This window comes from Theobroma cacao, chromosome 9, assembly GCF_000208745.1.
Source record: "Theobroma cacao cultivar B97-61/B2 chromosome 9, Criollo_cocoa_genome_V2, whole genome shotgun sequence".
Taxonomy (NCBI): Eukaryota; Viridiplantae; Streptophyta; class Magnoliopsida; order Malvales; family Malvaceae; genus Theobroma; species Theobroma cacao.
The window spans coordinates 6,368,343-6,384,201 of record NC_030858.1 but is presented as its reverse complement, the minus strand read 5'-3'; the positions used below and the strand labels follow the sequence as shown (position 1 = coordinate 6,384,201).

Genomic DNA, 15,859 nt, shown 5'->3' with positions numbered 1-15,859 from the left:
GCGAGTTTTGTTCTTCAGCACAACCCGGCCAGTTCTTAAAGAGAATGTTTTCTTGTCTGCTGCTGTTATGGTATGCATATCAGTAAAGTCAGTCACCAAAGCAAATTAATTACAAATTTGAAGAGGCCCAAAAGGTCCAATCAATACTATTAAGTTTTACTAAAGCCAAAGATAATATTCAAGTAATAACCACTTCAAATAGAGCTTATTATATATTGTTGCACGGTGGAAGTGTTATTATATTGCACACCTTATTGTGTGCAGACTCGATCCTAGCTAGCCAGCCATGCTGGCAAAAGTTGTTTCCTTGTGATTAATTTCCCATGTTAATAGGGCATCAACCTTGAAATCATGAAACAAGACAAACTACGAATGTCTAAGACCTTGGGAATGCAGTTTTTATTTTTTTCAAAAATAAACATGAAAGGTGGGCTATGTATCCAATTGTCTGATAGCTATTATCAGTTTCATAGAATTAATTTGAAAGACTACAGTACAAATTAAAGAAATTACAAATATGTTAGGAGGATTCTAGAAAACATATCTTCAAATATATATTAACAGAAAGGAGAAAGACACCTGCTAGGAAGGACCAGCAGTTGTTAAGAGATCCATGAGTATTAGCAATATAATGAATATAACCCTGAAAAGATATTCATAACCAAACATTAAAATATGACATGAATTTTTTATGAAATTTGCAAAAAAATCTTAACAAAAATTTGTTTTCAATGCAGATGTGCATGCTAATACTACTCCAAAATGGATCTACTGGTGTTAGACAATAGTTTTCAGATTTCAGTTAATACTCAACAGAGTAGGGGAGTATATGGATTGAACATGCTGGAAACCCAGTTTTCCAAACTTTTCCATCTAAGAAATAAATTGAATGAGAAGGGGGAAATTTGAATACATTGAGGTAAAGGGGATATGAGAAATTCTTATTAATGATGAACAAGATGTTATTGTCTGCACAGAGTTAATTGACAATTGTAGACTCATAATCTTTGTAATATTGGGTTGATAACCTATAATCTCCTAATTTCTGAATTTGATATGAAATTTCAATGTGTTGCATGAAATGATTCTGTTGGTTCCAACCTAATGAAGTTGTTGAATGATGTGGGTGCCTCCACAGACTACTCTTAGAAAAAATTTAACTGCACTCTTTGACAGAAATTTTGAAGCTTCCTCAGTAACTGTTTCAAGAACCTGCTTGAACAAGATACCCGACCAGCAGTCCAATTGCCTCTTCATAAAAATTTTGATGTAAAAGCAACTTTATATCCCTATTTGCAAATATTTTCGGAATTCCAGCATGCTTCTTCACTAGCTAAGCAACATACAACTTTGTGCCATTTCCAAAATTCCCAAATTTTAATGCAATCCCCGATTGTGACAATATATCCTCAAAAGACTGCTTTATTTGTCAAGTTATTGCACCATGGTTAACACCATTCACATCAATTGAGCTACAGCCAGGCACCTTTTTGACTCCAAGATCTTTCATCTTTGCTCTAACCTTTATTACATCTCCCCATCTATCAGCGGAGGCATAGATATTGGCCAGAAGTGTATGAATACTGGAATCACTTGATTTAATTTCTACTAGCCGTTGAGCCACCCGTTCTCCCATCTCAACATTGCCATAGGTCCTGCAAGCACTAAGCAATGAACCATAAAGTGGCACAACAAGTTCATTATCTTGACTTGGTATGTCGTCTATCAACTTCTCTACTTCAGCTAACCGTCCAGCGCGGCCAAGTAGGTCAATCAGACAAGCATAATGTTCCAATTTTGGCTCAATCTGATACACTTTAGACATGGAATCAAAATGCTGACAGCCTTCCTCAACCAATCCTCCATGATTACAAGCACTTAAAACACCAATAAAGGTGATATCATCAGGTTTTTCTTTGGTTTGTTTCATTTGTGAGAATAACTCAAGTGCCTTGCTTGCCTCCCCATTAACCGCGAGCCCACATATAACTGAAGTCCAAGAGGCAGTATCCTTTTTACTCAACCCATAGAAAATCTCCAAAGCTTCCTCTACACATCCACATTTTGCATGCATTTCTATAAGAGCAGTCCCAACAATGGTGTCTACAACAATTCTATTTTCATTGAGACATCCATGAATCCATTTACCTTGCTCAAGAGCTCCCATCTGAGCACAACCTGTTAGGAGAGAAACCACAACGAACTTATCTGGTTTAACCCTTTGAATCTGCATTTCTTTAAACAGTTCCATTGACTCATCAAAACGGTTGAACTGAACGTAACCATTAATCATAGCTGTCCAAAGAACAACATCCCTAACTGGACTTCTGTCAAACAACTCTCTAGCTTCATCCAGCAGACCACAGTTTACATAGCCAGACACCATACTAGTCCAGCAATTAACATTCTTAATCGGCATCTCATCAAAAACTTTCCTGGCTATATCCAGACAACCACACTTACAATACATATCTAACAACGCATTCCCCATAATAGTAGTCAATTCAAGTTCCTTCCTTACATAACGGTCAATTTCATTGCCAAGTTCCAATCTTCTCAATGCTGTACAAGCCGAAAGAGTGCTAACAATTGTAGCCTCATTAGGCTTAACCAGGCCCTCTTTTATCATCAACCCAAAAACATTGACAGCATCTTCAAATATCCCACACCTAACCAAAGCAGAAATCAACACGTTCCAGGTAACCACATCTCTCTCAGGCATTTTATCAAATATTTTCTTCGAATACGCAATCCGGCCTAATTGAACATACATATCCATAAGTGAGTTAATCACATAAGCATCAAATTCAAGCCCCGATTTTGCCACCAATCCATGAATCTTTTCACCTTCAAAAACCTCACCCAAGCTTCCAATTGCCTTACAAACAAAAGGATAGGTAAAATTATCAGGCCACAACCCTTGTTCCCTCAGCTTCCCAAAGACCAAGATGGCATTTTTATAACTACCCTTTTTTACAAACGTCTTGATCATCACATTGTATATAAACAAAGATGGATTTTGGATGAGACTGAAGACTTTTTCAGCGTGTCGGAAGTTTCCAAGATATGAGTCCGTACAAAAAGCTATGAGTTTGTTGAGAGTGTGGCCGTCTTGGTGGAGACCAAGTAGGAAGGTTTGGGCTTGGATTTGCTTAAGATGGTTCATGGATTTGCAGTTTTTGAGAAGAAAGATGCATGATTGTTTGGTTAGCGGAGGGGAACGAGAGTGAAACGAGAAAAGGCGCGGCTTTGATAGAAAGTAATGGCGGGAAATGAAGTGAAATACCTGAAGCTGCCGTTGAGTGATCATCAGAGCCTTGCCCATTTGGAATCAAATAAGCAAAGTATTTATATTGTAACAGATTTATGGGCTCGGGCTCTCAAAAGTACACTAGAGGAAGACTCTTCAATTCATGATACCAGTAGCCCAATCTAAAATTTACTTGACGACAGTAAACTTGGTTTAAGATTATGAACTCTTGTTAATATGTCTGAGGTATAGCAGTATGTGTTCTCCTCTAAGCTTAATTATTACTTATAAGTGGTCTTTAAGCCTAATTGGCCTGTTGTTGGGCCAACTAAATGCAAATCCCTGTAAAAACGTGGACCAGCATTTTGATCAAACTATCATTAATGTTGGACTGCAAAAGTAAAAGTAATGTTTGAATCACTCATACATCACTTTTGACTTTGCCTATTAATTTACTTAAGGATAGAAATACGTATCTCTATCCCAATTGATTAAATTGAAATTTCCCTTTTTCAAACTAGACAGTTTCGATAAACTATTAAATAAAATATAAAATTTTTCATTCATTTGTTTTTCTCATTTTATAAATATTTTCTTTTGGCTTTTCAAAAAGATAATAAATTTTATTTTTTCTAATATTTAATTACAATCTCAAATATTAATCATTAAAATTATCTAAGAACAAGTTTTAATAATTAAAATGTTCCTTTACAAACTTTTATTTATCTTGAACACTATTTTTTAAAGAATTTATCACTTTTATCCTTACTTTAAAGAAAAAAAATAGTAGTAATATACAAAATATTATCTTATCGTCTTAATTAATGTGCAAGTATATCTAGATAAAATGAGAAAAGATTCCTACCACTACTATTTTCACTATCCTTGTCCTTCCTAGACGCTGTCGTTTAGCCATTCAAAGCAATCAGAAGTCTGAACTCGTCCTCCCCTTTGATTTTAATTGCAAACGTATAGCTTTGGGAAAAAGTGGCTCTGGCTCCCTCGCTGTCCCTGTTACCTGTATTACCAAATCAAACACGCAGATTTTTCTTTATAGTACATCTCCCTACGGTCTCTATCCAACCAGTCATCCTGCATCTCTTGATGAACCTTGCCCTCGCGTTTTCGCAACCATTCATTTCGATTTCTGCTTCCACGACAATCCTCTTTCAACACTCCAAGATCTCCCTGTTCCTGTTTCCTGTCGGTGACTTCTCTCCTTCCGTTGTATCTGTTTTATTTTCTTTATTATACTTTAATTAAATCTGCTTTTCCTTTCATTTAATTGTTAGATCAATAGAAGTCTTAAATACCCACATCCCATTTCTTCCTATGAAGTCCTTTTCTAGCTCATATCCTGTTATAATTTCCACAAATGCATCTGCCATTGCCATAATATTTTAAGATCTACTGATTTTAACTTCTGGGTATTTGTTATTTACATAAAATCAGAACCCTCTTCCAAAAGGAAAAAAAATGTCAGCAATTAGATTTGATTCCACTAGACAATACTATGCTACAAGCAGTTTGGTCATTGGTTATGCACTTTGTTCAAGCTTACTTGCTGTCATCAACAAATTTGCAATAACTAAATTCAACTACCCTGGTTTATTAACTTCATTACAGTACTTAACTTCGGCTCTTGGGGTCTGGGTTTTAGGCAAGTTTGGGTTTTTACATCATGATCCTTTCACATTGGATATTGCCAAGAAGTTTTTGCCTGCTGCTATTGTCTTTTACCTTGCAATCTTCACAAACACCAATCTTTTGCGTCACGCAAATGTGGATACTTTTATAGTGTTTAGATCCTTGACACCCCTTTTGGTTGCCATAGCCGATACAGCCTTTAGGAGGCAACCATGCCCGTCAAAGCTAACATTTATGTCTCTGTTGATCATTCTGGGTGGTGCTGTTGGGTATGTGGCTACTGATTCGGACTTTACTTTAACTGCGTATTCGTGGGCGTTTGCATATTTGGTGACAATTACTACTGAGATGGTTTATATTAAGCATATGGTGATGAATCTTGGGTTGAACACTTGGGGTTTTGTATTGTACAACAACTTGTTATCATTGATGATGGCACCCATATTTTGGGTTTTGACTGGAGAATACACAGAGGTGTTCGCTGCTTTGGGAGCCAATGCTGGGAATTGGTTTGAACCTGTGGCGTTTACTGCAGTATCTTTGTCATGCTTGTTTGGTTTGCTCATCAGTTTCTTTGGTTTTGCGGCTAGGAGGGCTATCTCTGCCACAGCATTTACCGTGACTGGTGTGGTTAATAAGTTTCTTACAGTTGTGATCAATGTGTTGATTTGGGATAAGCACGCTACTCCTTTTGGTTTGGTTTGCCTCCTTTTCACACTGGCAGGAGGGGTTCTTTATCAGCAGTCAGTTACTGGACCACCACGTGAGTTAACCACACCCAAGCAGACAAATGATGAGAATGAGAATGATGATGTTGAAGAGAATCAAGGAAAGAGTATGTTGGGTAAACATGCTTCTATATGATAATTTTTATTTTTTACTTTTCATGGTTTTAGCCTCTGAAGAAGACTGTTGGGATGTATGAATCTCTAGTATCCGTAATTTTGGAAGGACCTTTTCTGTGTTAGATCTCACAATCCCATATTTTAGAATTTAAACATGGTAAGCCCTTAGCTATTTGGTAATTTATAAACCATTGTGCTTTTGGCTCATTATTGACAATATGTTGGCATTCTTTGTTGCTTCATGTATTAGTAGTTGCAGTTTTGCTATATATGGTATTTGGCTCATCAGAATTGAGGAATATGTATTTTGTTGTTTTCTCTTTCCTTTTCTTTTCTCACAGATAGTCTGGTGACCTTGGTTTAGATATTGATGTTGCTACCAGTTATAGTGTCCCAGATTAGTTTCAAGGACTTTTCTGAATTAGTAGCATTCTGATTCTTAATACCAATGTAGTATCTCCTGGAGAAAAAAGGAGAAAAGAAAGTACACTACAAACCTTATGTCATAGCTTGAACACTGGACTTATGATGTGTCTTGTAACTCAAATTGAGGTAAGCTTCATTGGTGGGTGCTAGTGAAGAAGGCACTGAGTCTTTGTGCGATTAACTGATTTTCTGATCAGCATATTGCAATAAATGCCATCAATTCATCTCTAAGATCAACTGCTGCTGAACTATTTTGTTATTTTGTTCCTTAATATGGTTTCTACCATTTTGGCATTGGTCTTGGGAACTTACTAGTTCACTGTCATGCACATGATAGACTGGATCAGTGGCCAATTTCTTTTAGTTTATCCCTGTCCTAATTGCTTCTTGCCTTTCTCGTAATTTCTTTAAGCTCTCAACTCAGACACTCAGATGAATTTGATTGTTATTTGGTGCTTTCTTACCATACATGAGAGAACCTTGATTTGATGCTCTTCCTATATGTCTAGTTTTATAGCTTGCATTCAAATGTTATTCAATTTTATTTTGTTCCTTTGTGGTAAATGGGCATTCTGCAGATGGATGAAAATTCGCAAATTTTATCTGATCAAGAATCCTTTCATGGATGGTTATGGCATCAGACTTGGGTCCTTATTCATTTGTTGTTTGTTGTGATGAGCAAGTCTCTCGTGAGATTTTAAAAATAAAGAATTAAAACTTGCTTGCCTTGCAATAAGTTATGAAATTGGTGAAATTTATTTGGCTGGATTCCGTGTCTATGAGATACCGGTCGACACCGGAAGGAAGCCTGGTTGCGGTAATCCCTATGTCGAAAACCCGTAAAAGTAGATAATATTTGCGCTCTAGGACACACTTGTTTATAATTTTGCAACAATCATGTTCTAACTACTCCACTTCCATAGCTATTTTTCCATTGTTTCTTAAAGAACATAGCCTAGTACTTATCAGCCCAAAACCAATGTCTAACTTTTAACCGTGAGGGTTAACTGGGCAAAGCCTGGTCTCCTTTATCCTCAGTGTTCTTGCTTCTAGTCAAGAAACGGTTAACAAACTGGCTTGCTTTCATTGACTGTCATTTCATCCACTTCTTTCTTTCTTTCTCTTCGCTTTTGTTTTATCTTCTACGAAGCCTCTTTCCATTGTCTGCAAACAGAACTGCTCTTGCGTGACATCAGCATGCTCAATTGCAACTCTTCCGCCCTAGTGTGTGATTGTGAATGCCATGGGTGCGGCTCTATTGGACGTAGAATTGAAGTGTGAAGTATCTGCATCCAGCAGTCAAGCATAACTGCTTGCGACCAAAAAAGCCATAGTACAACTAATTGCATCTGGCTTCACCCGTCTAATCTGCATTCCCAAAACTTCTTTATGCAAACGTCTACTCACTTGGCAAAGCCCAAAAGAGCACACCCCAAACAGGTGCTAGAAAGAAACAGATTAACCATCACCCTCAAATTGCACCTCACCGGCCAGAATAACATGAAAGCCTTATCCAACCAAGGTATGACTCAACATGGAACATATTCACGTCTGTTGTAAGCATCAATAAGGGACATGTCTAGTAGCCGAAAAAAAACCCAGTCGTTAATGCTCTTGTCGTTTATTTAGCATCCATCTCTTTCTCTGTAGTTCGTTATTTCCGTTACAAGAACTTATACTCTCTTTCTTTATTTTAAAAAGGTTTAAATATTTAATAAATCTATGAAACTTTTCCTTTTTCTTAAATAAGTTTTTTTCATTATATTCAAAAATTTTTCTATTTTGTAATTTATGTTCAAATATATTCTTAGATTAACGTAAAAATAACAATTATACTACACGGTATTAATAATCATTGATTAACTAACATTTTCTATCAACGTGAATGATGATGTGATTTTCCCTGTGAGAAAAAATTGGTTTAACACACCAAAGTCTAAGAGTGGACAATCAAACCGAATAAAAAGGTATGCATCAGCCATGGAGGCCTCCCTTTCATCACACAGGCAGCGTGACTCACCCCTCTCAAATAACTAAGCCATTAAGTGCTATCCGGCTTGACTCATGTATAATTACCTCCCCACCATGAGCTTAGCTGAATACTTTCTTGCTTTTCAAAAAAAAAAAAAGTTGAATACTTTCTTGTCATTTTTTATACACTCAAAGACAATCAAATGCGTCGACTTGACTAAAAAATTATTCAAGTTTTTCCACCATCCCCACCGTCCGTTTCCCCGACCATGACGTTATCCGCATGGGAAGCCTTGCTGGACGATTTGTCCTTTTTTTTCTTTTAATGCGTACTACTTACATGCTTGAAAGTACCCTCGCTGTATATATAATTATACACTTGAACATCAAATTATTGCGCTAAAAGACATGGATGAATGTCAAAATTCCGACACCAACTCCCTCGGTTTCTGCCATCTTCCTTCGGAGCTCATACAAAACATCCTCTTCTCCCTTGCTTTGCCCGAAATCATTCGCATGAAATTAGTCAACAAGTTTCTTGCTTATGTTATATCCGACCAAAATTTCATCCGGGAGTGCAACCTGCGATCAAGGTCAGCCACTTGGTTGTTTGTCTACAAGAAACGGTGGCGCCGTGACGCGACGATTCATGGTTTCTCCGATCAATCCAACCGTTGGTTCAAGATTTCCATTGATGATTTGATGAAGCAAGTGATTTTTTATCCGGGTGAAGATATTTACTTATTGACAGCGAGTGGCAATATTTTTTTGTTTGCTTCCAATACCCAAAAGGCAGTTATTGCCGTTAATTTGGTTAGTAAGGCAGTTAAAAAGATCCCTCCATGTCCATTGGGTCCACGTGGCACTTCTTCCTGGAGAAGATCAGGGATGAAGTTAGTACCCGAACCCTCCGGTTCGGGCCATTTTCGCTTTGTGTTTGTTGAGTTGTTGGAGAACCGTCCGGTTCTGTTTGAGTACAATTCAGAGACTAACGAGTGGCAGTCCACCGAGGCAAGAGAGATTTACGGGAACTTTCTAGGGACCGATTGTATGTTTCTCAATGCTCTTAATGGACCTTATGAAAGCCTAGTGGTGGCCGTTGGATCTGAATACTACAACTCCCCAATGATTCTACGGCCACGATTAAGAAATGCAGGGCAGCAACCATCTACTGTATTCAGCTGGGTGAACATCAGTGATCGGAAACACGTGTATGGTGATGGACACATGATGATCATGAGATCGAGGGGCATCGACAACAACACGGATAGGAGGGTGAAGATGTTAAGTAGCATGGAAATGTGGGGCATAAGCCTAAACAGTGGGAATTGGGAGTATACTTCAAACGTTCCAAGTGACATAATGAAGCAACTTGGGAAGCCCTATGGAGTTATGATAGGGTGCTTAGAGGCAAGAGGTGGGATAATTAGGGTGGTTTTGATGTCTAATTTTGAGGGTTTATGGGACATTGTTTGGCTGACTTATGAAAAAGAGAGGGGTGTATGGACTTTGGTCCCATTGCCTGATTGCAAGATGAAGGGCTCCAACCTGGCTGGAATCACATTCTCCTCAGGCCTTTCCCTCGCATGATCTAACATGAGACTCTACCAAACGGCTGCTGGATTGAGAGCATCAAAGAGGATGCTCTCAGATTGTACTGTTGTCTTCTTTTTTGGGGGTTTTATATGAATATAATAGCATTGGTTTTGTAAGAGTTTGATCATGACTTGTTAGCGGTGAAGTTCCTTATCCAAGGAAACTTTTCTTGTACAAATTTGGAGTTCAGCTAAACAGCAAAATTACGGGATCTCAAGCCTCCCTAATGGGCCTCAAAATCTCGACGGTGTGGGTCAAGTTGCAAATGGGCGATAGTTGGTGGGCACTGTGTAAAAATGGAAAGAAGACATTTCAAAGTGCAAATAGACTCGTGTTTGGTCTGAGAGTCCGGATCGTGTACTGACAATTGATATGGATGAAATAACTTAAGGCATTTCCAAGGCTATTGTATATATCCAATGTAATTCTCATCTTACCAAACAATATATTAAACAACTTGAATCACACAGCCCTTTTTAATTGTTTGCCGCTCAGGATTGAGATCTAAAATATTGTTAATAGCACAAGACAAAAATAGGGTCAGCTAAACGTAATGCGGCCCACTGTAAATAGATTGAGGGCTGCATCTAAGTAAACAAAACTCCAGCTTTGTTCTCTCCCCTCCCATCAATTTGCTAATTATAGGATTAAAATTCTCCTTCTCGCTATCCAATGCAATTTAAGATGTTGATAAATTAATGTAATAGCATAACCTTATCTGATAAGATTATTTATGTTGAGAATTTCGTCTCATTATCATTTAACACTACTAATTTATTTGGTCTTAAGCATTTGTACTCATTCAATTAAAAGAAAGACATTCAATCCCTCCAATGTTTATGCTTGTATGGAAATGGAATTCATGGTATTACGAAATCCAAAGAAAATCATGAATTGAAAAGATTGCGGAATCAGTAAGAAGGTTGGTAATTGGATTTGGGGGTTGTTGTAAACTGTGAAAGATGGTGGGGCGAGCAAAGCCACAGACAGGTTTGAGCTCTTTCTCTCTCTTTCGTGAATCATGTTGCCATAAAATCACAGATGCCATAACGTGATGGTGTCAGCTAAAAGAACGGAATGGGACACAATTTAGGTGTCTGTTCTAAACACAACATGTTCTCTTGAGGAAAATGCTGGTCCCAATTCCCTTTCCTTGCACTTCCTCAAAGCCAGCCAGCCCCAACATAAAAGGAAAAAAGGGAAAAAAAAAAATAAATCCCCTTTTTTTTTTTCATTTTTGTGTTTTTTGATGCCCGCAAAATCCCCATGCGTCCACATCCTATTTCCCTTCAGAATACGTTACAGCACTTGTTTTCTGTTTTCCAATTTTTAACTCTTTAAATTCGAGCTTTTCGGGTTTAGCAAACTGGTCCCAAATTCCATGTTATCTACTGGACCACATAACAGCTATTTCTTTTTCTTTTTTTTTTTTGTTTTAATTTATGGATGGTGGATCCAATCAATTTTTTTTTTTTTTAACATAGGCAAAATCTTGTGTTTCCCTCTGGACTGGATCTCGTTTAAGTTTCTGGTGTTCTCATGCAAAGGGCTTTTAAAATTCTTCAAAACCTCTTAAAATATATAGTGGGAACCAATAATCCCCCAATTTGAGCTTTTTGGGCCCTTTTGAAATGGTCCCAGACTCCCGGACTTACTATTTTACTATTTTATATATTTAAATATCATGGACCGCATCAGCCCTTCATACGATTCTTTACAAGTTTGTGTACTTTGGATGACTTGTAAATGGTTGAGTGATTTTAAATAAACAACTTTTTTAAATGTAATATGTTTATGTACATTTGTACTCAAACCGCAATGATCAGTATTTGAACACCTAATTCCCTCCCGTCTCTCTCTCTCTCTATATCTGAATAATTGCACATATTAATAAATTGTTGCTTCTGCAACCTTTTTTGACTTCCTCAGACATGGGATGAGAGAGAATGTGTTACTTTTTCGTGTCAAGGCATGTAGCACCATTTACCCAATTCATTCTACGTTATGATAATTATTACTAGATTTTGACACTCTCATCTGAGGAATTTTACTCACTAATTGAAACAAAAGTCTATTTTGGCAAATTCAAGGATGTCATGATAATAAATTTTGTGAATGTTAATAATGAAAAAAGACTATACTACATGGCCTTGACAAAAAAAAAAAAAGTTAATTCATCTTCGTAATTGTTGGATTGTAATAGTAAATTTATGAAAGGTTATTTTCCTTGATGTAATAAAGATGTAGTTTCATTGATTCCGTAAACGGTCAAAGAGCAATGTGCGGCATAGCACAAAAATTAATAAGCGAATCCCACCAATTTTCAAAAGGCGTTAGGAATGGGAGCAGACCTAATTCTAGCTCTATTTTGACTCATTGGACTATTAAATGGATGTCCCCTCAAGGCTAAATGTGTTGGTGCCTGCAGATATGGGATCAATGTACTTGCCTTTAATTAAAATAGGGTTTTCCCTTCCACTTGTTTTTTTATTTTTCTAAACAACCAAGTTGCAGATATATATTATCTCTCGAATAAACAACAAAGGTTTCCCTGTCTCAATTACGCAACTGGATTACCGAAAACTATACTAGTTTAATCCTATGCTACTCCCACTGACATAGACTGAATTTTTTGTTCATTTTCTCACTACTTATTATTAATGAATTTACTAATATAATTCATTAACAAAGACACCTGTTGATGTCTTCTTCTTGCGACACGTCTCTCGCGCGGCCAAATATTTGCCTTTACTCCTCTATATAATTTTCTTTTTCTATAAATGAAAAATTCATTAATAATAATAATAATAATAATAATAATAATAATAATGAAACATCTGAGCTACCTAACAACATGCATCGAATTTTTGTAGGTAGAAACAGTGACTCCATGAGGGAGACTTAATTCTCTGAGAAAGAGCAGCGGCCAACCAGTTGAGTAGATCTTTAGTCTTGCTGGAGAACCAAAATAATATGTGCCCGCTGTAAGCTTGAAAACAATCAAACGAGTGACTCCGTATATTGATTAATATATTGTTTAAATTTTAATTTGATTGTTAATTAAAAGGCCATTTTCAATAAAAAAACCGATCCTCCTTTTAATATTATATTTTATATATATATATATATATATATATATATATATATATATATCATCTTCATTGACCCTATCATACTAGTAGTAGTATTAGTTATTTCCTGTCTGTGTTTATCATTTCATAATCTTTCAAATCGGACCAAGTTTTCTTTAATTGCAACCTAAATTAATCTAACCTTGAAACATAATATCCTCCGTTCAATTTTGAATTTTTTTTCTTGATTAATTCCTACATCACTTTCACTTCAACTTTTCATAATCTTATTTTTATTAAAAAAATGGATACCACTTGTTTAACTAAGTTTTAACGTTAATGAAACTAGAACGTCAGAGAGAGAGAGAAGAGAAAAAAGAAAAAAAAAAAAGAGAGGGTGACAGCAAAAATCGTTGTCCAAAAGATGGATACACCTCATCCTCAGGAGTACTCGTCATTCCCCCTCTAATCTCTCTTTTTCTCTCAACGAAAAAATCTCTTCCCTTTCTTTACATCTCTTTTCCCATCCGTTTCTCTGCTAATTCTCACTCTTTGGCCAAAACCTGGGCATGACAAATCTGCCTCTTATTTGATTATTTCCGCACTTTAATTTCTTGTTTACAAAAAGAAGAAAAGGAATTTGAACCATGGTGCCATACGACTCCGCCACGTCAGCGGGGAGTAGCAGCGGCAGCTCATCATCATCTTCCTACAAGCCGCCACAGCAGCAGCAGCAAGATATTGATAGGCTACTCGCCGGAGCTGGATACAAAGTCCGGTCATCGGAGTTACGACAAGTAGCTCAGAGACTGGAACGACTCGAAATCGCCATGGTTAATTCCCCCGCAGATTTCTTTCATCTCGCTTCAGATGCTATCCACCGTAACCCTTCCGATCTCGCCTCCTGGGTCGACTCGCTCCTTTCCGAGTGCACTCAGCCTCCTACTTGCCCCTCCGAATTCATCATGGATCCTGTAACCAATCAGGCGGTGGTAAACAACGCGTGGACTACCACCGAACCTCATACGCCGCAGGTGCACCAGAATATTTCTTTCGAACAACAAAGTTTGAATCATCAGTTGACGGTTGTAACGGCCATGGAAGAAGATTCCGGTATAAGGTTGGTCCACATGTTGATGATGTGTGCGGAGTGCGTCCAACGTGGCGACCTCCCATTGGCTACTTCCTTAATCGACGACATGCAACGGTTATTGATGCGTGTCAACACCGTTTGTGGCATCGGAAAAGTTGCAGGACATTTTATCGACGCTTTGAGCTGCCGGATTTTCCAAGGATTTGGCGGAGGCCCTGTCAACGGTGGCTCCGCTTATGAGAACGAGATTTTGTATCATCATTTTTACGAAGCGTGTCCTTACTTGAAATTCGCTCACTTCACCGCCAATCAGGCTATTCTGGAAGCTTTCGACGGTCACGATTGCGTCCACGTGGTGGATTTCAATTTGATGCACGGCTTACAATGGCCGGCTTTGATACAAGCCCTCGCGTTACGTCCCGGTGGACCTCCTTTACTTCGTTTGACCGGCATTGGACCGCCATCACCAGACGGCCGTGACTCGCTTCGCGAAATAGGTTTACGGCTTGCCGAGCTGGCTCGCTCCGTCAACGTCCGTTTCACCTTCCGTGGAGTCGCGGCTTCCAGGCTCGAAGACGTTAAGCCGTGGATGCTTCAGGTTAATCCAAAAGAAGCGGTGGCGGTGAACTCAATCATGCAGCTTCACCGCTTACTAGGAGCTGACCCGACACGGAATTCTTCTATCCAAACGGTTTTGAGTTGGATCCGGAGCTTAAACCCGAAAATTATGACTGTCGTTGAACAAGAAGCCAACCACAACCAACCCGGTTTTCTGGACCGGTTCACTGAAGCACTTTATTATTATTCGACTATGTTCGATTCTTTAGAAGCTTGCACACTTCAACCGGAAAAAGCTTTAGCCGAGATATACATTCAGAGGGAAATAGCCAACGTCGTGAGCTGTGAAGGTTCGGCTCGAGTAGAAAGACACGAGCCGTTAGCTAAGTGGAGGACGCGGCTTAATGGAGCCGGATTTAGGCCATTACATTTGGGGTCCAACGCATTTAAACAAGCTAGCATGTTATTGACTTTGTTCTCGGCGGAAGGGTATTTGGTCGAAGAAAATGAAGGGTGTCTGACTCTGGGTTGGCATAGCCGCCCTCTCATTTCGGCTTCGGCTTGGCATGCCGTACCGGATGCGGCAGCTGAGATCCCGGCTTGGGATGATCATCAACCATCATAAGTAGGGCAGAGTCATAATAATTAAGAGCTTGCTGTAAATTTGGGGTAATTTGGCTATTTTCGGGAAAATCTTTTCCTTTTCCGTTTTTTTTTTTCTTTATTACAGCTTTATCGGTGCTGTTTTCAATGAGATTTTACTTCAGGAGAAATCTGTTCCTAGGATGTTTTGTATTTTTTACCCTTGTTCTGTAGTATCCTTAAATCGGGGAATTTGGTCCCTATTAGGATGATGAGGTAGCCAGATAGGATCATAGCAATTTAATTTTGGTGGTTAAGCATATTAGGCTTAGAGGAATGTTGTTAATTATACCAATTTGAGAATGTTAGAAGCTAGAAACTATATAAACCGCACCCTTCGCTTAGAAATATCACTCAGTTTAAACTTGAATGTTATTCTATATTTCAAATATAAATTCTAATTTAGGCAGGAAAAAAACTTAACAATAATGTTTGAAAAAGACATGGAAAAGGCGAAATTATTAGAGGTCTCTATTATAACAGTTTATCAATTGCTATCCTCATTTATAGCCCTTATTAAAGTTGAATTTTATGATAGAAAATGACATTTTTCTGGTTTTCTAATAAATAGGCACATTAATCAAATGGGGAAAAGGTGCAAATTATGCAATGCATTTCCGTATCTAAACCAAAGTTTTTGATTATGGAAATATGAATAGAAAGGGTATGAAGACTAAGCTTGAACTATAACCAAGAGGTATTATATAACATTAGGGACTAAAGAATTGCAGAAGGGGGAGTGATTTTACATTGTTGTTAA

General features: G+C 37.9%; 4 protein-coding genes across 4 annotated transcripts; 3 read left to right on the top strand and 1 right to left on the bottom strand.

Annotated features, from left to right (window-relative positions):
* On the bottom strand, positions 913–3,316 carry LOC18588685 (pentatricopeptide repeat-containing protein At1g31430). The gene has a single exon (XM_018126710.1). The coding sequence runs from the start codon at positions 3,308–3,310 to the stop codon at positions 1,430–1,432; it is 1,881 nt and encodes a 626-aa protein (XP_017982199.1). The 5' UTR covers positions 3,311–3,316; the 3' UTR covers positions 913–1,429.
* LOC18588684 (GDP-mannose transporter GONST4) lies at positions 4,205–6,043 on the top strand. The gene has a single exon (XM_018128444.1). The coding sequence runs from the start codon at positions 4,727–4,729 to the stop codon at positions 5,759–5,761; it is 1,035 nt and encodes a 344-aa protein (XP_017983933.1). The 5' UTR covers positions 4,205–4,726; the 3' UTR covers positions 5,762–6,043.
* LOC18588683 lies at positions 8,559–9,932 on the top strand. The gene has a single exon (XM_007013254.2). The coding sequence runs from the start codon at positions 8,656–8,658 to the stop codon at positions 9,727–9,729; it is 1,074 nt and encodes a 357-aa protein (XP_007013316.2). The 5' UTR covers positions 8,559–8,655; the 3' UTR covers positions 9,730–9,932.
* Positions 13,200–15,432, top strand: LOC18588682 (DELLA protein SLR1). The gene has a single exon (XM_007013253.2). It carries the CDS (start codon positions 13,454–13,456, stop codon positions 15,080–15,082), a length of 1,629 nt encoding a protein of 542 aa, XP_007013315.2. The 5' UTR covers positions 13,200–13,453; the 3' UTR covers positions 15,083–15,432.